General features: G+C 41.3%; 1 protein-coding gene and 1 long non-coding RNA gene across 2 annotated transcripts in view; one reads left to right on the top strand and one right to left on the bottom strand.

The window, feature by feature from the left end:
• Positions 1-14,137, top strand: part of IGSF11 (immunoglobulin superfamily member 11) — a 137,218-nt gene extending 123,081 nt beyond the window's left edge. Inside the window, exons 3-7 of the mRNA XM_029578667.1 lie at positions 4,674-4,881; positions 8,191-8,346; positions 10,155-10,277; positions 10,938-11,085; positions 11,939-14,137. Of these exons, the coding sequence (XP_029434527.1) occupies positions 4,674-4,881; positions 8,191-8,346; positions 10,155-10,277; positions 10,938-11,085; positions 11,939-12,377 (1,074 nt within the window). The 3' untranslated portion in view covers positions 12,378-14,137. The remainder of the gene's footprint in view (positions 1-4,673; positions 4,882-8,190; positions 8,347-10,154; positions 10,278-10,937; positions 11,086-11,938) is intronic.
• The window catches only part of LOC115076788, a 194,172-nt gene that overhangs the window by 72,278 nt on the left and 96,157 nt on the right, over positions 1-25,737 (bottom strand). The window contains exon 4 of the long non-coding RNA XR_003852866.1: positions 22,085-22,163. This is a non-coding gene — a long non-coding RNA (uncharacterized LOC115076788). The remainder of the gene's footprint in view (positions 1-22,084; positions 22,164-25,737) is intronic.

The following is a 25,737-nucleotide window of genomic DNA, read 5'->3' as shown; positions in this document are numbered from 1 at the left end:
CTCCTTTTGCATCAATAACGACTTGAAGTCTTTTGTGATAGTTGTGAATGAGGCCCTTTTCTCATGTGGCAAAGCTGCTCATTCCTCTTGACAAAAAGCCTCCAGATCCTGTAAATTCTTTGGTTGTCTAGCATGAACTGCATATTTGAGTTTTCCCCAAAGTGGGTGAATGATGTTGAGGTCAGGAGACCTTGATGGGCACTCCAGAACTTTCACTTTCTTCTGCTGCAGCTGTTGAAGGGTTGACTTGGCCTTATGTTTTAGATCATTGCCATGATGGAAAGTCCAAGTGCGCCCAATACCCAGCTTCCTGGCTGATGAATATAAATTCTCCTGCAACATTTTCTGATAAGATGCTGCATTCATCCTGCCATCAATTTTGACTAAATTCCCTGTGCCGCTGTAGCTCACACGCTCCTCCCCAAACAGCAGAGATCCACCTCCTTGCTTCACGGTAGAGAAGGTGTTGACTCCTCTCCAAACATAGGGGCGGATTTTCAAAGGGTATATTACGCGCGTAACCCCGAAAACCCACTCCTGTGCGCGCCAAGCCTATTTGGCATAGGTCCGGCGACGTGCGCAAGCCCTGGGATGCGCGTATGTCCCGGGGCATGAAAAAATGGGCAGGGCGGGGGTGGGACTGAGGCCTCCGGCACAGCGGTCATGCCGGCGCGCACAACCTACGCCTGTCCAGAGGCAGGAGCAACTTCGCCAACAAAGGTGAGGGGGGGTTTTAGATAGTGCTGGGGGGCATGTTAGGTAGAGGAAGGGAGGGGGGGGGGAAGAAAAGTTCCCTCCGAGGCCGCTCCGATTTCGGAGCGGCCTCGGAGGGAACAGGGAAAAGTCATCAGGGCTCCCCTAGGGCTCGGCGTGCACAAGTGTTCACCCCCCTGCGTGCGCCGACCCTGGATTTTATAACATGCGCGCATGTTAGAAAATTGGACGTAGATTTAAAAATCTGGCCCATAGTGTTTATGGTTGTGACCATAAATTTCCATTTTGGTCTCATCACATTGTTTTGTTTCAGAAGTTTTGAGGCTTCTTTAGGTGCTGTTTGGCATATTTTAAGCGGGCTGTTTTGTGGTGTTGGTGTAGCAATGACTTTTTTCTGAGAACTCCACCATACATCCCATTTTTGTTCAAGTATCTCCTTATTGTGCATGCAGCAACACCTACACCACTTTATTTCAGAGAAGCTTGTATTTCAGTAGAAGTTGCTTATGGGTTTTTCTTTGGTCTGGCTTGGTATTAACCAAACTCATAATTTTCCACTTCTTGATCAGACTTTGAACAGTATGGATGGGCATTTTCAAATCTTTGAATATCTTTTTATATCCTTTTCCTGATTTATAAAGTTGAACTGCTCTTGCTTTGCAGATCCTGTGACAGTTTTTTTGCTTTCCCCATGCTTCAATAAACATGAAAGTCAGCGGTCCTGGATGACATGCACAAGAGTTTCTCAAGAGCTAAGAAACTCATTGACTGTTTAGACATAGACACTAATTACAATCAAACAAGGCATAGATGTGGATACCTACCCTTCATTGCCATCTTAACTTATGTGTGTCAGCTTGAGTGCACATTATCAGTCCAAACGTTCAAGGGTATGTAAACTTTTAAACAGGCAATGCACATCGAGATTGTGGAGTAAACAGCACACACATGCAAATCAATGACAAACCAAGAGGATGTGTGGCACTAAAAACGTAAACTGCTCAATACATCATTTAACAACTTTATTTCTAAGGCCAAAAGGAAAAACACATTATTTTACAATCCAGAATACATTTGTGATTACAGAAAATGACCCCAACATGGTAGTGTTTCACACCAGGGCTGCATCAGGGGGACTGGCAGGAATTCACATCAAGCAATAATAAAGAAACAGTGTGTAGGTCCTGGGCCAAACACAGTTACTTAGTGCTGTGAGTGCTTTATTCAAAGCCTTAATTGGAGTAAATTCCATAGGAGTCAAAGATTTGCATGAGTTAGCCTTGGTTGCCAGTGTACAGTAGAACTCCATGGGAAGAGGGCTTGTAAAAGTCCGGCGTGTTATCCGCAAGAGATATGGAGTGGAACAATGCACATTCAAGGGGGCTCCATATGGGCACCTTTATATCAGAAACGTCTGTGTCCTTTCTAAAGACACAGACGTTTCTGATATAAAGGTGCTGTTGGAAGCCTTTTATTATTTCCTTTATTGCTATGGCTTGTTTAATGATTGTGCTATTCTGTGATGACTAAAATAGTTTAATTTGAAACACATAAAAAATAAGATGGTGTTTTCTCTGATCACTCATGTTTTCCTACAATGATACACATTTTACAAATTCTAGTAGGAGTATGTAAATTTATGAGCACAACTCTTGTGTATGCAGTCACCTAAGGTCATGGAACCCTATATAACAAAAAAAGAAGCAGAATTAGATATGACAAATGAAAGCAATGATGTATCTATTTTGGATCCTCCCCTTTCATTGACGTTTGTGGAAGCACAGCAAATTTTCACTTATCCACTTGATCATAATTGCTTGGAAAAGTAAGCTTCAAAAATGTATAAATAAGTATAGATCTTGAAGAAAAAGCAGGTAGAATCAAGGACAAAAATGGATGCCTATCAACTACAAATGGCAATTAAAAAACAAAAATTATATTAAACAACTGGCATCAACCCTCAATTGTTAATGTAACTACAAAAACTCTGCCCATATGAGGGAAACTGTATCTTAAAGTATGAATTTTAATTTAATTGTTAAAATATCGGAAATCAGTATCAGAATAAAGAGTGCTTTACCACAATCTCCTAGGCTCTTGCCCGCAAAGGGCTACAACCCGTCTCATGTGTATGCACCAGTTGTTACGTCATTTACTTCATCCTGTTTAAAAATATTTATCTTTTACATTTTTATGCTGCTAAATGATTACTTTATCGTTAAATGTCAACATGTGATTAATACCCTAATATTTCCCATCAAGTGAAACTTCAATATTGTTGTTGCAACTTATCTCAATTTCTTCAAACAACATTGGCAATGTTTCGGCGTGCGATTCACGCCTGCTTCAGGAGACTTGTAATTACTTCTATGAACAAAAAGCACTTCATTCAACCAACCTCAAATTATTTTAAAACTCACTTACTAACTACAGCCACTTTCCAATGAGACTTATTTTGTAACCAATCCTGGCTTAACATCAGCAACACACTCGTTCAAAAATGGCACTCAAACGCTTATACTCGTGATTACTGGAAGCTTGGTATTTATGTGCTTACTAAGGCTAACATACTGACCAATCAGACACTTACTTACATGAACACGGACCAATTGACTTCTTTATTAAGCCCGGCAGGAGAGACTGTGTTCAATTTAAAGATCCATCTTTGTTCTCTTTGTAACAACCTTTGGTTCACATTATCTCCCCGTTCATCTTGATAAACCACCGCTAGAACCGTGCAATATAAACTTTCAAAAGAATGAGCTTGCTCTTACAATGCTGTACTAACAGCGCCTCTAGTAAGAACAAAATTACATTATGGCACTCTGATAGAGTACTGCCGGGTACAACGTATCCCGCGAGGATTGAGGATGATGAAAGCACCTAAATTGTATGCCGAACATGAAGATTTTGTCCAAAAATGGAACCAGATCTTGAATAAGTGCTGTTTAGATATAATGCTGCTAGTGATCGAAAGAGCCAAAATGATGGCAGAATTTTACAACAGGAACAAGAGCAGCTTCTACAGAAAATAAAAGCACAGAGTGTAGAAACTTTTGAAAATAAATGGAAAGAATTTCAAGGTACCATCAATGAATTCACAGAGGAAGTAAAGCAGCAGAAAGTTAAGAAGTTTGCCCTAGACATCTTCTTGTTTCTTCATTTGGATCCCTTCTCTATTTATTGAAAGTTGTTCTTTTAGATATTATAGCCTCTCTCATCTCACCTTTCAACCTTGCCATTAGTTGTTTAGCCTTCTTTCTACTTTTTCTAATGCATGGAATACATCTGTTTTGGGCTTCCAAGATTGTATTTTTAAACATCCATGCCTAAGCTAATTAACCTTTCCAGTTGCTCCTTTCGTTTTTTTCTTAACTGTTTTCCTCATTTTATCATAATGACCTTTTTGAAAGATAAATGCTATTATTATAGATTGCTTTTTTGCACTTTCTCCAGTTATAAAGTCAAATTTGATAATGTTGTGATCGCTATTGTCAAGTGCTCCAACACTGTTACCTCTCTCACCAAATCCTGTGTTCCACTAAGGAGCAGGTCTAAAATAGTTTTCCTTCTTGTTGGTTCTTGTACAGCAGTCATTTATTTCATCTAGTAACTTCATTTTCAAGTCCAGTCATTACAGTTAGTAGTCTAATGCATGGCAGAAGACTGTTATTTCAAGCATTTCTTGAGCCAGCCTGTAGTGATGGCTAGGAATCCTGGCCTCTCTCCCAGCTGTGAACACTGCCTTTGCAGTTATCACCAGCACTTATTGGCCTGAGAATTAAAGGTGGAGCTCTTGGGCTGGCCTGTCTGAATTTCTTATAAAGGTAAGAGGTAAACACAGACCCATGTCTTTTGTATATACTATTCCAGAGTTGCTTCTGATCTGCACCTATCACTGTCATATTCCTTAACAGAGACACACTGTTGATGCTCTTGCTCTCTCTTCTCTTGTCCAGGTCATCAGCTACCAAAATGGACAGGTTTTCAATGTTGCAGCACAGTTCGATGGACGAGTGGGATTTGCATGGACCATGCCAAGTACTAGTGCCTCCATCTATATCAACAATACTCAGCTGTCAGACACAGGCACCTACCAGTGTTTGGTCAACAACCTTCCAGATAGAGGTGGTAGGAATATTGGGGTCATCGGACTCACTGTGTTAGGTGAGAGGGCTATTAAACAGACATTCATCCTTCAATTTTTAGATGCTTTAATATTCTGTGTTCAAAAGTCTCTCTTGCTCTCATTCTGTTGCATTGAGCACCTTGCAAGTTGGCCATTTTATTTATTGCATGTGTACGCAAGTGCTGCAGTGACTGCCCATGCACAGAGAAAAGAATGCAGTGGCTTCTGCTTGCCGTAAGACCTGTTCACTCTTTGGATGTCCACTACTAGCCACTGCAGGAGCACTACTTGTCTTTACCCTTTGCATCGGTGGTGATTGGAATTTCTTTCTTTCTGGGTGATGTGGAATTTTCAGCTTTGATTTTGCTACTCCACAGCCTTGTCATTTAGTACATTCTGCTGTAAAAGGTGAAGACGTCGTCCAAGTCCAATTTTTTAAAAATTTGAATTTCTGCACAGCTGCATGGTTGTACTTTGTTACATTGTTTAGTATGCATGGGGCATTGCAGAATAGACAACAGGTTAAATATAGGAGGCAGAGAATAAAATTAAAGATGAAAAAAATCCAACCTCGTCAAACAAGATGTGCTTCAACAAGACGGTTATGGGGTGCATAGCTTTTAAATATAGCACTGTAAGCCCCAAAAGAAGAAGAAAACTTGGGGCTGTCTTCTGGGTGCTTGATTTAGTATTTGTGTTTATTAACATTTATTATCCGCTCAAGTCACAAATAATAGTTTGTGGTGGATTACAAAAAATTACATACATAATAATAACAGACAAAAACAAAACCTTAGCAAAATAAAAATAAGGATTAAATAATAAATTAAACTTTTTATCAAGATGGCCCAGATATGAAGACCGTAAGCCCACCTAAATAAGTTTTAAATGCCTTGAAAGAGATATGAGTATCTATCCACTCTTTACTCTCAATACTCACACTGGAGGTAGGGGACCTCCAACAGGTGCCAAACAGTCCAGAGAAGGAACAGTGAAGGCAATAACAGCAACGTGGGGATATAAATGGATTCACACCAATGTCCAGCCATACATTTCGACCACTAAAAAGGGTAGGAGAATCAGGAAAAAATACTCTCTGGGGGTCCAAAAATGGTGTTCAAATAAAATAGTCTTTACTGTAACATAGGATAATATAGGCCACACAACCAAAAATTAAGAATAGCGTAACAAATGTAATAGCAATGCAGATTGTCAATTTGTTCATCTTCCGTATTACCTCCCTTCTCAATTCTCGTGCACCATTATCCATGGGAGAAAACTGCTTCCCTTGCAATGAAGGAAAACTGGAATAGGATTCCAGCATAAAGTAAATCACCAAATAGAAGAAAATTCCCAAGCACAAAAACTGAAGGACAACTGTCCTCACATACAAAAACATCCAACTTCAGTTGGTCCAGTTTTTAACTTTTCTTCAGACTGGAAAGAACTGTATCACACTGTCTCACATGGTCTCAATGGAGTATAGCCCTTTAAGTCCTTTTATCAATAAGTATCACACGTTTCTTGTCCTTGCTTCTTCAGGTCGCACAGGCAACCAGATCCTTGCCCCAAATCTCTGGGATATTGGGAGTATGCCCTTCCCTTCAAACTGGTCAAGTCAAAGTCCAAAATATCTTTTATGCAAAGGTCCTTCAATATCAAAATGCAAAAGTGATGAGAGCAAAGCCCCATCCAAAAGGTACTCAACTATTGTCCTTAGTGTCTGTAGAAAGGCCCAGTCTCCTCTCTCATCCTTAGATCCTGAAGGGATCCATAACCTTTGCAAGATAGTGGAAATCCTGAAGGGATTCACTTACTCTCCTTTCCACTACTACCTTCAATCCACTGTTTCCTTGAGAGTCTGGGGAAATTTCTATCTCCAGCCCTCTACCCTCTCTCAGCTCCTCCTTCCCACTGAAGTTCTGAGCATGCTCCTGGGAAATATATACCCTGGATACCATACACCCAAAAAGATGGGGTTGTCACACAGGGAGGAATCAAAAATATGAAAACCCCTCCTACAGCTACTAAGTATCTAAATTACAAGGGAAATATTAGCGATGACTTGGACCCCCATCACACAAGGCATTATAATAATCCCAAAAGCTTTAGAGGCTGTAAAACCATACAAAAGTCATTCGGTTCAAGGAAGGGGCACAGTTTTTTCAGCAAACATAATTTGAAAAATGAGGAATGATTTACCATTTTGATATGGGATGAGAAGGATATTTCGGTGTCTAAAGTGATACCTAAATTGTGCATTTTCTGTTTTCTCGGAATGGACAGGTTATCATGTATAAGGCAGGAGGGGGTATTAGCGAGAACTTACTAAAGATTATAATTTCAGTTTTATCCACATTCAATTGTCGTTTGTTTTGTAAGAGTCAACAATTAACTGATCGCAAGCATAAAGAGACTAACTTCAAAGTATTAGACCAGACGGTGGATTTTTGAACCAGGAACTGTCTCACTGGCGTAAACATAGCAGTTTATGCCAAGACATGTGAACATCCTGCAGATTGGGGTTAAATAGATCTTAAATAGTAGAGTGGACAGGGCGGACCCCTGTGGAACACTACTCTCAACTATAGCCCAGTTGGAGGGGTTGCATACAATTCTTATCTGTTGGGACCTATTGGTTAGGAAGGATGCAAACCAACTGTGACAGAGATTTAAGTCTGTTCAAGAGAATAACATGGTCAACATTGTTGAATGCGACAGAAATATCAAAAAGAACTAAGTAGTACTCAATATCACTGTCAAACCCCCTGATAACCATGTCCATATTGGATAGAAGTAGGGTTTCTGTGCTCTGTAGCTTGATGCATGGTTGCCTCTTGTCTCCTGCTGAAGGCTTCAGAATCGCAGTGGGAGCATATGGCTATCCAATTGTTATAGTGGGATGGAACAAGAGTTCTACCAGTGCACACCACTCTTTAACTTATAGAGAAAATAGATTTTTGATACAAACTTATTTGGTTCTTGCGGGAAGTGAGCACCTGGGCTCACTTCCCACAAGAGGATGGATGTTTGGAACTGGACCACTTTTGAGGTAGCAAAGCTGAAAAACCTCTTTCAAAACATTCAAATATATCATTTACCAAATAATGAATATATTGAAAAATGGTTTGCACAGTGAACAGCTCTGAGGAGGACATAATGGTCATATCACTATACAATACATGAATGTGTGTTGTGTCCAGAGAGCTCGTGCAATGATTGGATTGAGAGATCTAAATTTCATAGATACCTGATGTTTCTAAAACATATTATATGCTGTCATGCACCTTTCTCCTGAGATCATAATATATATTTTTTAAATATTCAGTTCACTATCTTTCTTGCAGTTCCTCCTTCTGCTCCATTCTGCAGAGTTCAAGGATCCCTGGACATTGGCAGCGATGTTACATTGACCTGTGGATCAGAAGAAGGCACCCCCAGACCAACTTACCTTTGGGAGAAGCTGGACAGTGCCCCTAAGCTGCCCCCAACTGCAACACAAGGTGCTCATCTGCTTATTTCTAACTGTACCGAAAATGCTCTGACAAGGTGTCTGCTTTCACTTAATCAACCTGTGCAGACCTGCAGGCAGACCCATACAAAGATATGCCAAGATATCACATCAGCTTGTGTAATGTTGTAAAGTATTTTTCTGTGCATATGCATTTTGTGACGTGTGCCTTGTTTGAGTATCTGTGAGTGTGGCAAGGACATAGTTTTGTGAATATTATGTACAAAATATAGTATGTCTCAGCATGAGTCTACAGTTTCTATGAGCATATTTTTCTTCTTTGAGTGTGTACATATTCTTATTGTGGGTGTCTGTATGCATAAGAAGTTTCATGAATATTTCTGAGCGACCTACTTTTGTACATTTGTATGGCAGCTGTTCTAAAAGGGAGCCTAACTTTCAAACCTATCCGCAATACAGCATTTATGCGTGTAAGTGGAAGCACAGAGATTTTTGCTAGTATTTTATAAACTGTGTAGCAGGAGGTGCACAGTTTATAAAATAATGTCTAGTTCTGCTTGAAACGTACACACGTGTTTCGGTACATGCAAATATTTCTAATGCAAGAAAACACAGTTTCTCTACCTATTTTATAAACATATGCACATATATTCTAGGGGCATAAAAATATAACACATACATTTAATAACCTTGATTTATGTACAGGGGCAGGTATTTTATAAAGTATACATGTATACCATTTTGAAAATATTTGACATCACCAATTGGCAGATACCACCGCCAGTTCATCTGATACCTCTGCTAGTTCATCTAGACCCTCTAGCACTTCACTCTGAACCCCTTCCAGTTCACCCAAACCTCCCACCCAAAAACTGCAGCCAACAAACAAGTCTGATTTCACTTGCACAGGTCAATTATCAGGTGTAAAATTGTATGAAGAAGTTCAGTAATGTATAAGTGTATATCTCTTACAAAATAACTAATGTGCATGCTTCTGAACCCCACCTCTTTTTTCATCAGTAAAATGTACGTATGAAATGGAAAACACACATGTACTCTTGACCTTAGGCTGCGAGTACATGCTACTTATGCACATGTTATTTTTATGCAGAAAATTCCTTTTGTAAATGTGTTCCTCACGAGTGATATTTGGGTTTAACATGTTATAAAGTGGAACCCAAACCTGTCCTCAGGGACTCACCCAGCCAGTCCCTATTTCAAATGAATATGCATACAGTGGGTATTCATTTTGGGGATATCCTGAAAGCCTGACTGGCTGAGGGTCCCTGAGGTTTCATACATGAATGTGAGTTGCATGTGTTTGTATGCATGCCCGTATCTCAGGTCCTAGTCACACTGACTACAGTAATAGTTTGGACCAATGCAATTGTTCTTTATAAAAACGAGCTTCTATCCACAGGCACTGAGTCTATGGGTGCTGTTCCTCTTGTCTGTTCTGACTGGTGGCAACAGGTGAGAAGAGAAAGTGGAGATCGGCAGTGGAGGGGGCCAGGAAAAGAGCAATGCCAGCCTCTCTCCATATTGGGGATGGCTCAAACACAGAGAGCTCCCATGCATCTATCTATCTATCTATAAAATGTAGATGATTTTGGACTCCTGGGTTTGCATGACAGCTTCTATTATTGCAAAGTGTGTGTGCTCAAATGCAGAGAAAAAAAAAATCAGCAGTCAAGGAGGCAGCAACTTGTAACAAAAATTCCAAGAATTTTCCAGCTCCATCCTTTTAACTGTACTCCTTCCTCATTGGACCACACTTCCCACTAAAGCTGCTCCTCAGGTTGTCCTAATTTCTAATCCTTGCTTTTTTGATAATTACAGACCAGGTCCGAGGGACTGTCACCCTTCGTAACATAAGCGTAATCTCCTCTGGTCTTTACCAATGCGTGGCATCCAACGCCATTGGGAGCAGCACTTGCCTTCTGGACCTCCAAGTCATCTTACGTAAGTATGGAGGGAAGAGAGGCAGAGGACACCATCTCCTGGTCTCAAGCACTGCTCACTCTGCCACAAGCCAGAGTGGCAATCTACGGCCAGAGGCATAAGAAGAAAAAATACATGATCCTACAAATATTAGAATTATAGATGACCTTTTCTTCAGATGGGAGGCAGACATATTTTACAGTCAGGAACATGCATACTAACATAATAAATTATTGAAAAAAAAAAATACCAACTTGCCCTAGTCAGTCAGCTCAGTTGAGAATCTTCTACTTTGGGTAAAGCACACAGATTCTCATACTCAACAGCAGCTCCACTAATTCATGTCCTTTCACACTTGGACCCTCAACCCCTTTCCCCAGCACTGCCCAGCACACATGCAAGCTAGCTGTAGGGTGGGGTTAACTTGCAGCACTTTCTAAGTATGGGAACGGGTTAACAGGGAAACAAAAGAAAATACGATCACTACTAACCCAATTGCAGTTAGGTAAATTGATGCACTGAGAGGTCAGTGGGTCATGACCATGCAGTCTCAAACTCTTGTTCCAGGAGTGTTCATGGTTCTTTACTAAGTCACAGGATGCAAACCTATTAAATGCCTTCTCTTGTTCCTATTGTAAAGCCTGCGGCGTCACAGTTACATTGATTCCTTGTTCGCTACAGCTCAGCACCAGAATGTAGGACTGATTACAGGAGCCATTGCCACAGGGGTCGTGGTATTGATCGTTTGCATTATCCTAGCGGCCGTGGCGTTATTCTATTGGAGGAACAAACACAAGGAGGAAGAGGAAGAGATTCCTAATGAGATAAGGTGGGAGGTGCTTGAGTATAAAGCAGGTTTTCTTCTGCTACATTCTCTCTCAAAAGATATAATCATCTTAGATAGCCACAAGACATTCTGTGACCTGACTCTGCTTAGAGGGAAATGGAGCCAGTAGCAGCTACAGTAGTTGCCAACTACTGTATTGATGTTTTGAGTTGAGTATTGCTCATTGCCTCTGAGCTCTAGTACAGAATCTCTGTGGTTTTGGTGTGGGAGCCGCCACTATATAAACAAAAAAAAAAATGAATGGGTGTTGCACCGATTTATGTCTTGTCATCCTTCACCCTGACTAATAATTCACACCGGTGCAGCATGCATGCATGCCACACAGTAGTTCCTAAAAGAAACTGAGCAGACAAAATAGCCAATTCATATTAAAACTGGTTTAGGGGCCAATTTTCAGCTAAGATAGCTTGTACTAATTTTTCCAGTGGATACAAAATAGGAAAAGCCCTTTAGTATATGAAGCCCGCAGGATAAATTTCAGTTGCGGCTAGGATTAATGCTAGCTAAAATATAATTGGCTAGATTTAAGTCTTCAATAGCTGCGTCTAGGTTTGGCTGGCTATCTTCCTTTCTGTTTTGAGCAGCCAAAAGATGCCCACCTGGGGAAACCAAATGATTCTCTTTAGTCATTCAGCTTGGATACATTTTCAGTTTCAAATATTAGAGGTAGCCAGCTAACTGCGTTGAAACTCCACCCCCTTAGAGCTTTAAGAAAAGTTTTGGCATGGTTCCTATTCACCTGTTTGTACCCAAAACAGAAGCCTTTAACGCAGAGTGCAATACTCTATAAGTGAACATGACTATTCTTAAAATACTGATATTTCTTTCCTTTTAGGGAAGATGACCTCCCTCCGAAACATTCGTCTACAAAAGCATTCCACACTGATGCATCCTCCTCTGAGAATGACACACTTACCTCCTCTAACACATACAACAGCCACTATTGGAGTGGCCCCAAGGCCAACTACGTTGCTGGCTCATATGCCCACTTCAATGGCACCGACTCCCGCCACTCATCCTCCACTCGCTCAGGCAAGGTGCCTGCCTGGCCTGCCTATACCAATGGCAGCCAGCCTGTTCCACCCAAGACACTGGTGGTGACTGCCAATTCTGTCCCCTCACTGCCAGCTGTGCCCAGAAGCAATGGCTCTGTCAGCAGAAAGGCAAAGTCACCACACACACACTCTTATGCAGTGAGCCATGCAACACTGGAGAGAATTGGTGCAGTACCTGTCTTAGTGCCAACACAGAGCAGAGCTGGATCACTAGTATAGAAAGGAAGATATGAAAGAAGGGCAAATCCCTGCTTGAGTGAAGACTTTGCCAAGAACTCAACTGCACCACCTTACCAAAAACTGAGAGCAAGAGGGTATTCAGTGAGAGGGAATGGAATCTGACAACCCCGTGAACTTCAACTGGCTCATTCCTTAAATAAAACACAAAAAACTCAAGTCTTAGTGCCAACTGTAGTGAAGGACCATCAAGCCAATGGCAACACAACTCTTCACCTTTCTGATTCCCATCATACACAGACCTCATTATCTCATATATTTTTTTAACATGTAAATTGTTTGTTTGATTTAGCTTTTGTTTGTGGTTTTCACTCTTTTTCTTAAAGAAGATTTTAAAGTGACAAAAAAAAAAAAGTTTGTTTACGATAAGGAAAACGTAGGCAAAGTTTGCCCCAAAGAATGAAGAGCATTTTGATGCCCTACAGTTCCTCCCTATCCACTCATAGCAGATATTTGGTGGACTCATATGGAGGAAGACATATTTTCCTGCATAGAGGATGATGGGGGAGGTGATATGCAGCTGGATAGGAATGGGTAAATCTGATCTAAAGGAAAATGGATTATATTCTGCAAATGGGTTCCATAACCATGCTATAGACACTTTAATATATGTTTGAGTAAAACTTGCAGTGTGAATTAAAATGGAAAGCCCTTGGAAGTGGTAGAGAAAAATCTAGTACCAAGGTTTATTTAACATCATGTCATGACACTGTGTGTTAAAATAAAATACATGCTCGAAATCTTTGGGTCCTATGGATATAACAAGCAGAGAAGGCATCCACAGCCCCATATACAAATGCATTTAGAGACTGGAGGGGAGAGGACAATCACACTTTCTAATGCAGTCGCTACTCTACAGACTTATGTATTAAATTTGCATAGCACAGAATCAATCAAACTACAAAAAGGGTTTACAGCGAAGTATACACAATACAGCAATGGAAAAACACTACAAACAGGTGGGCATTGGACTGCTGTTTGGTATCAACCAATACTTGAAAAATGTGCACAATTTTAAGGTTTATTTTTTCCTGTACAATGATAATACAGTTCAACATAACGATATTCGACTTTCACTGAAAGAACAGTTCAAACGCATTGGAAACACAGTGTGACTCCAGCAACCAGGACGGGCTTCCACGAGCGCTTAAAAAGTACACAAAAATATTATGGGCTGCCAAAATGTTATTAGCTGCAACTTTTGCTTAATGCTAATGCAATCGCCTGGCAGGTGATGAGAAGTTATTTACGCGACCACATTACATCAGTATTGCATGATAGTCATTGGTTGCCTATTGAACAAAGAATTAAATTTAAAATTTTGTCTTTACTATACCAACTTATTTATGGTAATAGCCCAAGTTATCTGAAAAATGTGCCTTTATATCTACCACAGCGGTCTTTACGATCAAATCGTCAGCAATTGTGGTGTGTGCTAGTGGCTGCTAGTGCACGACTGCAGCGTAATCGTAGTCAGGCCTTTTCTATTGTGGTCCCCTCCCTTTGGAACAGTCTTCCTGCGAGTTTGTGGTTATAAACAGATTATATAAGGTGTTCAGGAAGGCTTTAGTGGCACAGTTACACAGCGAGGCTTTTGTAGTTTGTGTTTTGAAATGATCGTGTCTGCTTTTATTATGCATTTTATAAGTTTTGTTGTTAGGTTACTTTAGAGTGATGTTTCCATTATGTATAAAGAATTGTTTTTATTTATGTTGTAATCCGCTTTGAACAGTATATCTGATGAGGGGGAGGACTATACAATTTTTAAAATAAGCAAACAAAAATTACAGTAAAGAACAAAACCACCACCAAGCTGAATAACCCCAGCACTGGCTGGTGTTTCAGAAAGAGTATGCTTTTGGTCTACCCTTTCCCTCGGCCGCAGGTATTTCTGAAACACCGGCTAGTACTGGGGTTATTCAGCTTGGTGGGGTTTTTGTGCTTTGATGTCATTTTGGGAGTCACTGGCAAAGTCATTTACACTTATAAAACCCAGTATTATGAATGGAAATGGGTGTGTGTGAGTGAAAGTTCACTTGTATTTCTACACAAACTAAACAAGCATTTCAGTGAGTGAGTGGAGTGGGAGTGGAGTTGGCACTTTACTTTTAAAAATCAAAATGGATGTCTAACTACGCAAGTGAACGTGTGAACATATAGGGGTAGATTTTTAAAAACGGCGCGTTCGTGTACTTTTGTTCGCGCTCCAGGCGCAAACAAAAGTACGCTGGATTTTAGCAGATACGCACGTAGCCGCGCGTATCTGCTAAAATCCAGGATCGGCACGCGCAAGGCTGCCGATTTTGGGCAGCCGGCGCGCGCCGAGCCGCGCAGCCTGCCTCCGTTCCCTCCGAGGCTGCTCCGAAATCGGAGCAGCCTCGGAGGGAACCCTCTTTCGCCCTCCCCTCACCTTCCCCTCCCTTCCTCTACCTAACCCACCCCCCCGGCCCTATCTAAACCCCCCCCTACCTTTGTCCAGGGATTTACGCCTCCTGGAGGGAGACGTAAATCCACGCGCGCCAGCGAGCCGCTGGTGCGCCGAGACGCAACCCGGGGGCGGTTCCGGAGGGCGCGGCCACGCCCCCGGACCGCCCCAGGCCGAAACCACGCCCCCGCATCCCGCCCCCAAAACGGCGCATTGATAGGCCCCGCCCCCGACAAAAAACCCCGGGACTTACGCGAGTCCCGGAGCTCTGCGCGCGCCGGCAGGCCTATGGAAAATAGGCACGCCGGCACGCAAGGCCCTGCTCTGGTAAATCCGGGCGGATTTACGCGAGCAGGGCTTTTAAAATCCGCCCCATAGTCTGCCAATTACCCAAGGATTGTCAAAGCAAACTTCACGTGCAAGATCGTTTTCCGAATACTCGAAGCATGTTCATTGTACATACAAACTTTACCACTAGGTGCGACTGTATGAAATTTACCCTCTGTGTGCTTACAACGGGCAGAGATGTCCATCCTGGTGGCTGAGTCACACCATGTTTCTAATGCTTTTGAAGTGCTCCTTCAATAAGAGTTAGATATCAGACACTGAACTATATTATGGATTTTATCACTGCATTCGGAAAAAAAACCCCCTAAGAAGCACTGGGATAATTGATTGATATGAAAAGCAAAGCCTGAAATCTAGGATGCAAGCCCAGTGTGTCTTATACCTGCTGTTTATAGTGCATTTCCATACTGATGCAGCACAGTGATTGCATTTGATTGTGGACAGCACCCCCTCTAGTTTTTAGTCCTAAACATATATACACCATAAAACCATGCACATGAAATATAATAGGGAATAAAAGTAACCTGTGAAGAATAGGGCCAGCGCCAATTTATTAGGCACTCTACAGCCTTGTGCCCCCTCCCTTCCACTGGACCTCCCCACAAAACAATTAAAATTATGCATTTATAATAACAGATTTTACATGTGTATTCTATTTACATGCACTGCTGTGGTATCAACCAGCAAACCCTGCCAAAAAAAAAAAGACACTATATGTTAGGCCTATGTATTTTGGGTGTGGGATTGGCCCTCAAGAAAGCCATGAGTATATGGAATAACAATTTAAATATAATAAACCTTCCACACACCAAAACAGCACTAACTGCAAGCACTCTCAGTATCAACCCTACCTAGGAAAATGTAAATATTACACCAGGTCCTAAAACTTCAATATATCTCCTATTAGGAAAACAGAACATGCAGACCCTCACCAAATACAGAATAATAAGACCATTATATTTAAATAGAAACATGTAGACAAAACTGAACTGGAAGTTGCAACAAGCCAGACGGTATGCAGTGCAACAATGGGAAAACAAATATCATCAAGCTTTATAAAACATCAAACAATAAGATCAAGTAATATCAATCATAATAGTAAAACCATACTAATACAAAGAAAACATTTCAAAACAGCTGATGAATAGAACATCTAATAATTAAAAATGCATATAAAATTGTTTTAAAATAAAAAAAAATATCTCTGGCTCCTCATACCTGGGAACTTTGTTTTTCAGTCATCCTGAGATTGTTATTTATAAGATGGGGGTGGCAGGGAGAGTCCATTTTGCACAAACGTTCTTTTCTGTCTCTCATATACTTGCACTCTCTAGTGCACTTATGCATATAATCACACTGTCTCACTTTCCATATATGTACGCATAGATGACTAGGAGAATATATAGTAAGCACATGTACCTCTTACTACAGATATGTTCATGAATATTTTTTGTGTGCACTGGTAAGGGCTTATAGGCGCAATATGCAAACTGCCTGCACTGATGCAAAAACCCTATATACTGTTTACCCATGGTTTTTGCACAGATTTTCAAAGGGAAAATACTCTGCTTTCATTTCAAACCCTTTGACAGGTACAAAGTGTGAGTGGACTCTTAGGCCCGCTTTCTGAGCAGGTAGAATTTTTTTGCTGAAAAAGTACGCGTCTAAGCTTTGAAAATGCAATCTAAAACATGTCCCCGGGAACATCCCCTCTCAGCACAGTTAAAAGTCCATGTGCAGTCTTTTAGCCATTTCAGAGCAGGCAACATTAAGACAGCCCATTTTATGAGGGCAAAATGCTTTTTACCCATGGAATCTGCTCTGAAAATTACCCTGATAGCATACATGCATGTGTGCACAGCAATTTTCAACAATCTCGCCAGAACATGTTTTGTCAGGTTCGTTGCCCTGGGTCACAACTTCCTTGACTGGTGAATGAAACTGCATGTGTGTCAGAAAATGCCAGCACATGGAAATTGTGTTGAGTGTGTCAGCATGATCTATGAGCCTGGCTGATACACCCATGTGCACACGTGTGCATGCACAACCGCTTGCCTGCATAGGCATGGATATTGGTGTGTATGAATACTAAAAAGAATCCCCCAAAAAACAAACACTCCTTAACATATGTCTGTGCTTCGGTGTGTTTGGATATGTTGCATGGAAGCCTGTGGGCTTCATAGGCAGTAGGGATGTGAATCGTGTGCCCGGTCGTTTTAACGATCTGGATCGGCTGGGAGGAGAAAAAAATCTGATCGGCATGATTTTTTTGTAAAAAATCGTTTTTCTGAATAGTGCGCACTAACGCGAGTTAGTGCGCACTATCAAAAATTGTTACTTAATGGTTTAAAAGTAACATTTGAGGAAATGTTCGTTAGCTAGAGGTGCACACTAAGCCGCGCATGCTTGGTGCTGTCCCCCGTGGCCATTTTGCTACCAGATATAGCACGCACTAGCCAGAAAGAGAAAAAAAGTGCCAGCAGACTGCAGCAGTGACAGTGCCAGCAGTAGCCAGTAGCCAGTCTAGCCTTAGCCTGCTCTTTAAATTTAACCACTGTAAATATAATAAATTAATAATAAAGTTTTTGTTTAGTTTTTCTATGGTATGTTAATGTTTTGAAGCTCAGGTTGCAAGTTTCTTTATTAAATGTTTTGTTTCATTAAAGTAGAATATAGAGAAGTACTTAATTTCATTTTATGTAAAGTTTCTTTAGTTTAATACACAAAGTACTTCATTTTATTTTATTCTACTCTAGTGAAAAAAACATTTAGTTTAACACAGGAACTGCAAACCTGAGCACAGTGAATGGGGGGGGGGGGGGGTGGGGGGGAAGAGGGATGTGAAGGGGGAGACAGCCCCTGCATTCAGCAGCTCTGATTTTCTGAAGAGATCTGTCCTTCAGAGACCAGGGAGTGGGACTGCTTGGTCCTTCATCTCCCCCTCCCCCTTTCCCTTCCCTTTGTCAAGCTACCAACCGTTTCCATTTCCCATCCCCCATATATTAAACCATCACCTCAGTGGGAACCTTGGTAACATCAATAAATAAGAGGGCAGCCAATAGGAATACATATTCATTCCTAACTGACCTGAAAAGTCAAATTGTATCATTTTCTAATAGTGCGCACTAACCCGATTAACGATTTTTTTTACGATAAATCGGGGGAATTTCTATTGTATCGCACTCTTTAACGATTAATGAAGATATTAAAAATATCAGACGATAATTTAAATCGTTAAAAAACGATTCACATCCCTAATAGGCAGGAGTAATAGTTACCCTTCCTTCTCCTCTCTCCCCATCAGCCTCTTGTCAATGCTTCTGCCGTGTCCTCACAAAATTCCACTTTCTGAGGAGTTGCTAAAATGAATGTTCTGTTGAACTCTCCCCGACCCTAGAGCAGGGAAGCTTTACTTCTCAAGATGCTCTCCCTGCCCTAGACTTGAAAATCTTGAGGTAATTGTGGTCTGCGCACAGAACCATATATTTGTAGGTGCTGGGGTTGACAGGTTGATCCTGCGTTGGTTTTACCGCTCTGCATGCAGAGACATTTGGCCTCATCTCAGGGAATTCAACAGGAAAGTAAGGATTAATCCAGTTCCTGCATGCCATTGTGGGGAGGGGGAGGGAGGAGAATCAGGACTGGATCAGCCTGAAAGGTGCAGCTGCAAAGGTTAAAAGTGCAACATGGACATTGTTTAAAAATACAAAGTCAGAAGTGCAGTCCAGATTAATTCCATGCATTAAGAAAGGTGGAAGGAAAGCAAAACGATTACCGGCATGGAAGATTGATCCATCTGAAGAAAATAGGAAAAAGCATAAGCATTGTCAAATTAAGTGTAAATCATTGATAAGGCAGGTTAAGAGAAAATTTGAAATGAAATTGGCCCTAGAGGCACAAACTATAATAAAAACTTTAAAAAATATATCCAAAGCAAGAAACCTGTGAGGGAGTTGGTTGGACAGTTAGATGACTGAGGGCTTAAAGGGGCTCTTAGGGAAGATAAGGCCATTGCAGAAAGACTCAATGAATTATTTGCTTCGGTGTTTATTAATGAGGATGTTGGGGGGATACTGGTTCCAGAGATGGTTTTCAAAGGTGATGAGTCAGATGAATGGAACCAAATCATTGTGAACCTGGAAGATGTAGTAGGCCAGACTGACGAACTAAAGAGTAGCAAACCACCTGTACTGGATGGTATGCATCCCAGGGTTCTGAAGGAACTAAAAAATGAAATTTCTAATCTATTAGTTAAAATTTGTAACCTTTCATTAAAATCATCGTTTATACCTGAAGAATGGAGGGCGGTCAATGTAACCCTACTATTTAAAAAGGGCTCCAGGGGCGATCCGGGAAACTATAGACCAGTGAGCCTGATTTCAGTGCGGGGAAAAATAGTGGAAACTATTCTAAAGATCAAAATCACAGAGCATATAGAAAGACACAGTTTAATGGAACAAAGTCAGCATGGATTTATCCAAGGGAAGCCTTGCCTCACAAATCTTCATTTTTTTGAAGGTGAACCGGTAGATGTAGTGTATTTTGATTTTCAGAAGGCGTTTGACAAAGACCCTCATGTGAGGCTTCTAACAAAACTAAAAAGTCATGGTATAGAAGGCGATGTCCTTTCGTGGATTACAAACTGGTTAAAAGACAGGAAACAGAGAATAGGATTAAATGGTCAATTTTCTCAGTAGAAAAGGGTAAACAGTGGAGTGCCTCAGGGAGCTGTACTTGGACCGGTGCTTTTCAATATATGTATAAATGATCTGAAAAGGAATATGGCAAGTGAAGTAATCAAATCTGCAGATATAAAATTATTCAGAGTAATTAAATCACAAGTGGATTGTGATAAATTGCAGGAGGACCTTGCAAGACTGGAAGATTGGGCATCCAAATGGCAGATGAAATTGAATGTGGATAAGTGCAAGGTGATGCATATAGGGAAAATTAACCCATGCTGTAGTTACATGATGTTAGGTTTCATACTAGGAGCTTCCACCCAGGAAAAAGATCCAATCGTCCCAGTGGATAATACATTGGAAACGTTGGCTCCGTGTGCTGTGGCAGTCAAAAAAGCAAACAATGTTAGGAATTATTAGGAAGAGAATGGTGAATAAAACGGAAAATGTCATAATGCCTCTGATTCGCTCCATGGTGATACTGTACCTTGAAAACTGTGTACAATTATGATCGCCACATCTCAAAAAAAGATATAGCTGCACTGGAGAAGGTACAGAGAAGGGTGACCAAAATAATAAAGGGGATGGAATGGCTCCCTTATGAGGAAAGGCTAATGAGGTTAGAGCTGTTCAGCTTGGAGAAGAGACAGCTGAGGGGGGTTGTAATAGAGGTCTTTAAAATCATCAGAGGTCTGGAAATGGTAAATGTGAATTGGTTATTTACTCTTTTGGATAATAGAAGGACTAGAGGGCACTCCATGAAGTTAGCATGTAGCACATTTAAAACTAATCGGAGAAAATTAGTTTTCACTCAATGCACAATTAAGCTCTGGAATTTGTTGCCAGAGGATATGGTTAGTGAAGTTGGGTTTAAAAAAGGTTTGGATAAGTTCTTGAAGAAGTCCATAAATTACTATTAATCACGTTGACTTAGGGAATAACCACTGCTATTACTGGCATCAATAGCATGGGTTGTTCTTAGTGTTTGGGTACTTGCCAGGTACTTGGAGCCTGGATTGGCCACTATTGGAAACTGGATGCTGGGCTTGATGGACCCTTGATCTGATCCAGTAAGGCAATTTAAGTTCTTATGTACTGAAAATCTGGAAAGCAGGACAAACGACTCTGGCCGAGTTTCGCTCTCGCAGGAGCTGCCTCGGGCTACTTTTGATTTTGTAGGATTCTGACAGTAGGTCAGAATCCTACATAATCAAAAGAAGCCCCTGAGGTATCCTCAGAGAAATCAAAGACCCAGCTCAACCTGGAAGGGTGCACAGATGCTAAAAAATGGGAGCCAACAATCAGGGCCAGCTCTACGACAAATGCTGTCCTGGATGAAACGTGTTAGTGGCATGATGTGGTGTGGCATGCCCCCCCCCCCCCCCCCCACTGCCCCCGACCCACTGCATTCTTCTCCCTTCTCCCGCCAGACATTTTTTCCATGTTCTCCCTTTCTGCAGGTACTCTCATTCTACCATCTCATATCCGCTCCAGGCATTCTCTTAATGTACATAATATACATTTTGGGGCGGTACCTCACTAAAAGCAACATAAAGTTGCCACTATCAGCCACATTGGAAATAACAAAAAAAAAAAAAAAAAATCAAACATTTCAAACCTCTATTTCAAACTTGCGGTGACTAAACACCATTAACTCCCAGGACTCGAAAATCCTACCTATGAAAGGCAGAACTGCAAATATTATACTGGGCCCTAAAACTCCAACCCACTTTCTGCAGGGACTACAAAAGAAGTCATAATGCTACAGCAACTAAATATATCTATCAGAAGTATAAAACAAAGATCCAACATAATACAGAATAAGGAACCAGAGCTTAGAAATACAAATATGTACACTAAACCAGAGCGTGATACTCCAAGATGCCAGACTCTGTATGCAGTGCACCACAAGAGAAAGAGAAATGCATTTCTTCCTGAAATGTGGAAAATACACAGAAATCAGAGATGCACATTTCTCAAAACTGACAGATTCCAATCAAACTTAAAATGTTTTCTACATTTGGGTATTTTTTTTCTTTTTTTTTTTTTTAAAGTACATCTTTATTGGGTCATAGAAACAGAACAGAAATAAGAGCAAACTAGTAACAGCCAAGTGATAAATGCAGGAAAAATGTCACAACATTGGTTGTAATCAAAATATGATGACTCAAAGTTTTCAAAATTACCCCTCCCAAAACATAGGTAGCAACCTATGAAAACAGAGACAATCTTACCTCATTCACTCCTACATGCTCACATATTCAGATGCCTGTTGAGGACAGCACTCATCAACAACTGAGCAGGGCAAGCAGACTAAAAGGAAAAAAAGCCAGTTGGAAAATTATGTAAAGTCCTGAAGCACCTTGTGCTAACACAGAAAATAACCCTTTAATGATCTAAATGCCTTATAAGATGCCAGCTCCCTTCGACGAAAAGATTCCATGTGCACATCATGGGACATGAATACGTTCATTGTGTGAAAGAGGGTGCCTCATTGGCTATCACGTTGATCTCGTATTATTTTTCTGTTTTCCCTTTCCAGGGTCTCCTTTCCATTTTCTCTCCCTACTTCTGTCTGACATTATCTTTTCCTTTTATTTCATTGCTCTACCTCTGTTCACTCAGCTTGATTTCCCCCCGTCTCACCTCCCCTTGCTGTTCATCTCCCTCCCTTTTATTGTTCCTTCTCAGCCTTGCATCTCCCTCTCACCGATCTCCAGATATCTAGCTCCTTATCCTCCACCACCCCAAGCTGACTTTCTCCAACCATCTCTTCAAGCTTTCCTATAGCCATCTTTTTACCTCTATCCTATCAATGTCTTCACATCTTTTGTCCCATCTGTCTCTTCATCCTACCTCTGTTTCTCTTACCCCCATTGTCCTTCCCAATCCTCACAATCTTACTATTTTTATCTTTTGCCTACTTACCAGTTTTCTATCTCCCCCTATGTTCCCCATGCTTGACCTTTATTTTCCTGATCCACCAGAGCAAAGACAGTATTGACCCCTGAGGAAGAAAAAACCTTCGAACCATGGCCAATTTGTTTCATTCATTGGCTATGGCTGGTTCAGCTATGTTTTTTGTTTTTTTTTTAAATATATGGGAAAATATTTTTTTAATTTTTAAAAAATATAAAAAAAAAATGTTTTGTGATTAAAATATTGGACTGTTGCGTGGGTAAGGTGGACTTGATAATTAAAAATCGACGCCCAAATTCTGGTTGAGTCAAAGTGTTGCTTTATATGAAATTTCCACTGTGTGTGCACACGAAAGAGTTCACATCTGACCTTGACCCTGGCCATCTCCCTCCCTCCGCAGTTCCATTTCCTTTCTGCCTGCAAATTAAGCCCTGATGTTAACTTTGGCAGATAAAAAGAACACTAATGCACACTGGTTTTATGAAGATTTATATCTGGGAGTGAATACCTCTGGTATAGTTTCTCTCTCAGCAGGACTTTGCCAATATGGCACCACCTACTGAAATTACAGACATGCTAGTTTCCTCTTTGGGAAACAGTGTCCTCGTAAGTTAGTTATTTCCAGAGCCTCCTCTTTCTTGTGGTAGATTTTGCAAGATTCCAAAGCACGAATTAGCAAATTCTTTGGCAATTAAGTGGCAAATTTGTGTACTTTTGCACATATTTGTATATTATGAAGTACCTTTTTTAAACTTTATTTTAAAAAAAAATCATTTTCTGTCATTTCTATGTCCAGTTCATTTATTTTGTTTATTAGAGAAAAAGGTATCTTAGCGATTGGTGCTGGGGAAGAGGAAGGGATCTGGGGTGAAGAGGAGGGATCCGTTAAATATGGGGGAACAGAGAAAAGGTTAGGAGATAACACCTGGAAGCTCCTTTCTTTTCACCTTTAATCTCACATAATAAAAATAAATTATTGGCCAAAATGACTCATGTACTGTACTGCTACATCTTCTATCTCAAGTCAGGGTTCAGGCCACAAGCAGCAGTGTGGGGGGAGGGAAGTTGCTCCTGGCCTAAAACCAAGCTTAGGTGGCAGTCACATGGACCCAGATTTAAGCATTCAGGGCAAAATAAAGCAGAAAATCTGCAAGTCAGTTTACCTGCACAGTTTAGGAATAATGCCCTTTTTAACCGGGGCTTTCAGGGCCAGTAAGTGCTGGAATATGCAGGATTGAGGACAGAACTTGCTAGCACAAGCAGTGCCCCAGAAACCTTTTCCCTGATCCTTAACTTTTCACGCTTCAGGACCTATAATCTCAGGCTGGTGCTTTTTGTACAAGTTTCTGCTTGCATAATATTTTTCTGGGGCATTTCAAGACATGCAATCCTTGCTCCTGTGGAGGCAGAGGTGAGAGAAGGATGCACCAATTCAAAATGATACAAAGTGAGGTCACTTGCAGATTTTTTCCTTTATTACGGGGTTGGTGCTTCCCTTCTGGGCTTGCAGCTCAGCTAGGGTTGGGATCTACCCTGGGATTTCTTCCCCTATTTTATATCTCCTCCCTTCCGCCCCTGGCATTGTGACGGAGGCCTGCATTGCAGCCCCTAGCCCTGCCTGCCCAGGGAAGACCTACGCCAGAGTCACACCCAGATCCTCTACGTGGCAGTGTGCAGCTGAGCCATCCTCTGCATTTTTTTTTTTTTTACAATTTTGCCTAATTCTTAAATTCAGCCTTTGGTTTGTAGACTTTGATAAATACATTTTTTTAAGGTTGTGGGGGTGGGAGGGGTGGAGAATGGGGGCTGTAAAAGCATATATGTGCACTTCTGATTTTCTAAAGTATAAGCATAAAATATACACACAGAAAGTGACACTTGCACAGAAGCAGCTGTGTAGATGCATACAGGGTCAACCTGTGAATTTTCACAGTTGGTCTTTTGCACATAAGTCTGCAACGAAAATTTGGGCAAAAGTCGGGGGCTATTTCAACCCTACGTGGGCTGTTATAAAACTACCTTCCCTAAGTAGTGTGTTATGCAGGACCAATTCAGACAACAAGAGCAGGTCAGAAAACTAGTTTTGTTCTGTCTTTTTAGGTGTTTATAATTTTTTTTAAGTGTTTAGTAGTTCTTATGAGGCAAAACAACTTGTCATGTGGCAGGGCCAAATCCACTGTGACTATGGGCATAATGGGGTCAGTTACAATCACACGAGCGTTGCAGGTAGTGGGGCTCAGTGAAAGCCAACGATTCAAGGTTGTTCTTTCTCTGCCCCCCCCCCCCCCTCTTTCCGCATTCTCCTTGTGCTCATCACAAAGGAGCACTCTGTACCCTTATCTATAGCTCAGACCAGAGGTGGGCAAGTGGACCTGCTAGCCACCATAGGGGCCCTGGTCTGGATTGGAAGGTCAGTGAGGGTCCTGGGGCATCCCACTCCCTTATAAATATGAAGAGTAGGATGGGGGTCCATCACAAAGTCAAAATAGGATGGGTGTTGTCCCCCTGGAGGGTCCAAGAGATGGATGGCGGCATGACTTTCAGCACAGCGACGTCACTTTCTGGACAGCTCTTGGCCAGGTGGGCTGGGACTAGGCTCACTGTAGTGGGCCAGAATGAAATCTCCTGCAGGCTGTAGTTTTGCCCACCTCTGGCTTAAATAATTTCTCAGCAAACATAAGCCCTCACTTTCCCTTTATTAACTCCGTGCCTTTCATTTTTTGCACTTTTTTGGGTGAAAAGTGCTCAAAAGGAAACTCTCAAACTTTAATAGTGCCCTAAGGTATCTTGTTTCTACTCTCTCACTGAATGCCTTTTTGCTGCTCATCTTTGCACACTCATTCCCCGCTAATCATCAAACGTTATTACATTTCTTCTGGGCTGGCTAGCGGTATCTGCCTGCTGGTGGTTATCCATCTCTTGTCCATACGGAAACTTATTGGGAACGTTGCAGTCACCACCTCAGGCT

Source organism: Rhinatrema bivittatum, chromosome 15 (assembly GCF_901001135.1).
Source record: "Rhinatrema bivittatum chromosome 15, aRhiBiv1.1, whole genome shotgun sequence".
Lineage (NCBI taxonomy): Eukaryota > Metazoa > Chordata > Amphibia > Gymnophiona > Rhinatrematidae > Rhinatrema > Rhinatrema bivittatum.
The sequence above is the reverse complement of the archived record's forward strand: the minus strand, read 5'-3'. Positions and strand labels throughout refer to the sequence as shown.